This window comes from Chrysochloris asiatica, unplaced genomic scaffold (assembly GCF_000296735.1).
Source record: "Chrysochloris asiatica unplaced genomic scaffold, ChrAsi1.0 scaffold00028, whole genome shotgun sequence".
Taxonomy (NCBI): Eukaryota; Metazoa; Chordata; class Mammalia; order Afrosoricida; family Chrysochloridae; genus Chrysochloris; species Chrysochloris asiatica.
The window spans coordinates 24,280,134-24,285,108 of NW_006408546.1; the positions used below are offsets into that span (position 1 = coordinate 24,280,134).

General features: G+C 38.6%; 2 protein-coding genes across 4 annotated transcripts in view; one reads left to right on the forward strand and one right to left on the reverse strand.

Annotated features, from left to right (window-relative positions):
* The window catches only part of GRM7 (glutamate receptor, metabotropic 7), a 1,560,849-nt gene that overhangs the window by 628,276 nt on the left and 927,598 nt on the right, over positions 1-4,975 (forward strand). The window lies entirely within an intron of this gene.
* LOC102821889 (protein dpy-30 homolog) lies at positions 164-463 on the reverse strand. The gene has a single exon (XM_006846626.1). It carries the CDS (start codon positions 461-463, stop codon positions 164-166), a length of 300 nt encoding a protein of 99 aa, XP_006846689.1.

Genomic DNA, 4,975 nt, shown 5'->3' on the forward strand with positions numbered 1-4,975 from the left:
AAATAAGGGAAATATGTTCCTTCGGCAACTCTGGAATTTAAGTTGTGTGGTCCTGAAGGTTCTTAGATTTCCAAAAGAGAAGGGAGAAATCATGGCAATTGAAACTGCCTCTTAATCATATAAATCTATAGTAGCAAACAATTTTTCTGTTCTTCCCAATAGGTCAGTTTCGATCTTCAAACTGTGCCTTGTTTTTCAAAAGGTATGATGCTAGAAATTCAATGGGGTTTGGTGGTCTCTCCTTTGCAAGCACAGCAAGTCCCTGTAATAATATAGGCACAACTGTCTGATCTAGGTAGGCATGAATTGGCAAAGACTGGAGGTCCACCTTCTGTTTAGATGTCTTTTCTGCATTAATCTCCTCATTTTCTACTATCCTCTCGACGTTGTCTGTAAGACCGTACTCAGAATGAGGATTTTCTGCAAGCTGCGTCTGTCCTTCCAGCATCTGTTCTGGCTCCATGGCGGACCTGCATGCCACAGTCCCCAGAAACCAGTCCTCGCACGAGCTGTTCGTTCCTAAGAGACCTGCACCACGCCACCAACTCCCAGCACCTGGCCACATATATTTAAATAAAAATTTGAATTAATTATCAAATTTGAAAATGTGGGAGATTTACTGTAACTATACAGATTTTTGACTTTTCCTTTAAAAAAATCAGAAAAATCGAGTCTTTGGGAGTAGTTGCTTGTGTACCACTGAGTTGGGTCCAATGCATAGTGACCCTGTACATCTATTTGAGGTTATAAATCTTGATGGGAGCAGGAAGCCTCATCTTTCTCCCTCAGAGCAACTGGTAGATTTGAACTGCTGACCTTTCATTTAGTAGTCCAGTTTGCAATCCACTATGATGCCAGGGCTCCATTTGTACACATTACCAACTGGTTAAAACGTTTAGTCAAGTATCCTTACCTCAGTTCATTTGCTCCTCAACATTTTCTGTTCAGAAGATACCAACCAACTTCATTTTGGTTAATGTTAACTCCTTGTTAACATGTGTTGATCTCTTTTAGATATTTTACTTTCTGATCACATCCTTGTATCTCTTCTATAGCAAATATTAATAATGACAGTAATAATAAAAACAACCATAATATTTAAAGAGTCCTGGTGTGGTGTTTCAGGTTAATATGCTAGACTGCAACATTGATTTGAAGTGCATGGTCAGTGGTTCAAGGTCACCATTTGCACCTCAGAGACCCTGTACAGACATTTAGAACTGACTCCAAAGCACTTAACAACAACAAAGTATTTAAATAGATACTATTAAGCATTTTCCAGACATTGTTATTAGAATTTTGCATATTCTAACTCATTTGAATCCTCTAAAGAAGAGCACTATAATTCTGTAGGATACCCACTAGACTAGACAGCCACAATGTCAACAGTTCAAGACCATTAGTTCCTTTAAGGGAGAAAGATCTTTGCTCCCACAAAGATTTATAGCCTCAGAAAGGCTATGCAGGGTCATTCTGAGTTGGAACCGACTTTTAAAAACAACAACAAACAATTCTCACAACACTGTTTCAAGGCAGGTCATATCGCTAATTTTTTTTTTTGGTGATGCTATTCGGTGCCATTGACTGGCTTCTGACTCATGTTACTTCATGTATTACAGAGCAGAATTGTTCTATAAGTTTTGTTAGATGTAATATTATGGAAAAGCTCTATGGTTGTACTGTTGGTTATACATGGGACTGCCGCTGACTATATGGTCAATGGTTCAAACACTGACTCTGTGACTTTGGAGGAATCACTTAACCTCTCTTGTTGTTGTTGTTGTTATGTGCCGTGGAGTTGATTCCAACTCATAGCGACCCTGTACAGGGTTTCTGAGACTGTAAATCTTTACGGGAGCTTTCTTTCTCCTGCTGAACTAGTTTCGAACTGCTGACCTTGCGGTTTGCAGCCCGATTCATAACCACTACGCTACCAGAGCTCTCTGTAAAACTGAGGTAATAGTATTTTTCTTACCAGTCTGTTGTAAAGATTAAACGAGAAACTGCATAAAAAACAGCTAGTTTCATAACTTTTTAAATTATTGGAGTTATGACTTCTACAGCCATTACTATTAACTGGTTGACTTTCAGAGCTTCATACGTCATGCAGATAAAAATCCCATAGAAGACAATTTGATCAGATTTATTGCTAAGTAGCAAATACTCTGGTAAATATCCCAAGTCAATGTCGTTTCTCCTTTGTCAGTTGTTCCTGGTAAAGAAGTAGTGGTGTTGATGTTCATAACCAGGTGCTCTTGAGTTTCAACTTAAGGTGATTCTGTGTGTGTCAGAGGACAATGGACTCTCTAGGGTTTTCAGTAGATGCTTATCAGAAGTAACTTTCTTTTTAAGTATTTCTGTAATAATGTTCATGATTTTTTTTAATTTGGAGAGGTCACATAATATTGAATGTTAAGAATTTGGACCCTGGGACATTATTTTTTTGTTAAATCCTGTCTGTAGAGTGTCTACATTTGTGATATTCAAAAAGTGGTCCATCTGCTTCCTTTTTAGTTGTTGCATCCTTCATACATATAAGAATCAGCACATCGCCTTGACTATACAAACATGACTGCGAATTAAACTTGAGCGGTTATGAAAGCTGTTCAGAAATGTCCCTGTTTTATTGTGTGCTTTGGAAATACCAACCATTTGATTCAATATATTCAGATAAGAACAAATATAATAATGGCCTAAAAACTTTTGTTTTGCTCATTCAAGTTGTTTAAACTCTTTATATAAAGATACAATAATTGGGTGGAATTTCTAGCGATATAGCTTGCTGTCTTCGTTGAAGACATTGTTGAAGGGAAATGTATAAATTCCTTAAAATAAATATAGTTGTTTCTAGATTCCACAAAACACATTGACCAACTTCATTATTACATTGCTTCCTTCACTTTTTTTTTTTTTTTTATCTTGTTCCCCTAGATTTAGAAAGTGAAAAATCAAACTGTGCTATTTTCTTGTTGGGTGCCATCAAATCTCTTTTTACTCAGGTGATAGAGCAGAACTGCCTCATAGGGTTTTCTTGGCTGCATTTTTTTTTTTTTTTTTTCTAAGCTTTTGTTGTGAATTGAGTGATAGTTTACAGGGGAGAACATTGGTTGTGCATGCAACTAACTGTATTTTGCTTTATTGCAACGATTACAATTACCCTCATGCACCATCAGTTGACAGTGTTTGCCTCTATCCCCTCTTTTTATTGTTGTTGTTTTCTTGTGGTTTTTTTGATGTGCATAAAAGCATACAGGAATATATAATCATTTAAATGACTAAAAGTCACATTTTGCTAGCCAGCCTCCTGCCTGTACACAGCATTTCTCTTTCTCTGAATCTAGAGTCCTTGGTTTCTCTACATCTCCATGCCATCACATCTCCTTCCATTTCTGGGGTTTCTGCTCCTCAGGTTAGGATCTTAAGTTTCCCTCATGCTCCTCCCTCATAATGGCCCTAGGTTCCTCTGTTTCTGGAATATAAGATTAAAGATCCCCCCCTTTATGTTACACACTTCTACCTTTACAGTTGTGACAATAGCAATTAGTCATGATAACAATTATTCACGATTGAATCAAAATAATCCTATCCCCATCTCCTTTCACCAGACCCATCTAGACAAGATAAAAACTATTCAGTCGGGATGCTGTGTTCCTCCAAACTCTCTGAAACTAAACTCCCTCTTGAAAACGTGTAAGCCAGCCACTTTGTGCCTTTACAATCCCCTCATTTTAGGTAGCCAATGTCTAAATTGCCCATCCTTATCAATGCTGTGAACTGAGGGGATAGGCTTGATCATTGATGATAAGCCTCCTTCCACTTTTGGTTGGTACTTTGAGCAACTACATCCAAAATCAAAGGTCACGTTCATCAAATTGTAGCAATTTATATTTGCTCCCAGTATCAAACTTGTTTATCTTCTTCTAGTCAAGTTCTGATCATCAACCCATCCTAGCCAGGTCATATGGGTACTATATTCAAATTTGGGTGTTCTTGCCTGCCTCCACCCATTTCATATCAGCTAGACTCTTCAACATCAGCTCAAGGCCCCAGTGGCTGGGTCAGTGTCCATGGGTTCAGGAGTTCCCATGTCTCCCCAAACTTTGGACCAACTAGCCCTTCTTCTTCTGTCTCTCATCTCATGGTCTACATGAAACATGGTAGAACTCAGACCATGTCTTCATTACTGCCTTCACCCCGTTTCCGCTTCACAAGTAGACCAACATGGTCACCAGCGAGCTTACAAGCCTGCTTGTGTTTTCACTTGGAGTTTCAGTCTTGAAAGGGGGTTTGTCCTGAAGGGACTTGATGACTTGATGACTTGCCTTGATGTCTCTCTGGTGAACAGCTTATTTGTTCTTGTAATAGGCAAACAGTCTGTTTTTTTTGTTTTGTTTTGTTTTTTCTGTCTCTCACTGCTGGTCTTTCAAGAATTATCTTCTGTTCCTCTAGGCTGGTCTGCATGTCCTTTCAAGTGGAAATGTCCCAACACAGATGATTCTGGATGGGACCTAAGATTCTACCTGAGACCCCATACTCTACAAAGGCTTGACATGAAGCCTATTTCAGTAGGCAAATTCTAGAACCCCTTTTAGATATTGCAATGAATTATAGGCTGAAGATGGGTTTACAAACTTTCTGTAATCATATTTCCCAATATTCCTTTCTATCTCACTTAAATGTCTACTTTATAACAGTCGCCAAGGGAAACAAATATCCACAAGACTGTCAAGCATCTTAACATTATTTCCCCTCTTTTACCTATTCAGATTATGCCTTGATCCCTGTATTATAGATCCCTGTTTTTGCAAGGTTGAGTATATATCATTATTTACCTCTGTCCCATTTAGCCCAAACCTACCTGTTTCCCTATCTTCCTTGTTCTTCCACCTGCTTCCCTTTCTTCAGTATTGCCCTCCCCTTCCTTGAATATTGCTCTGCCCATCACCTCATGTGACCATTCCCAACTTGTGTTCCT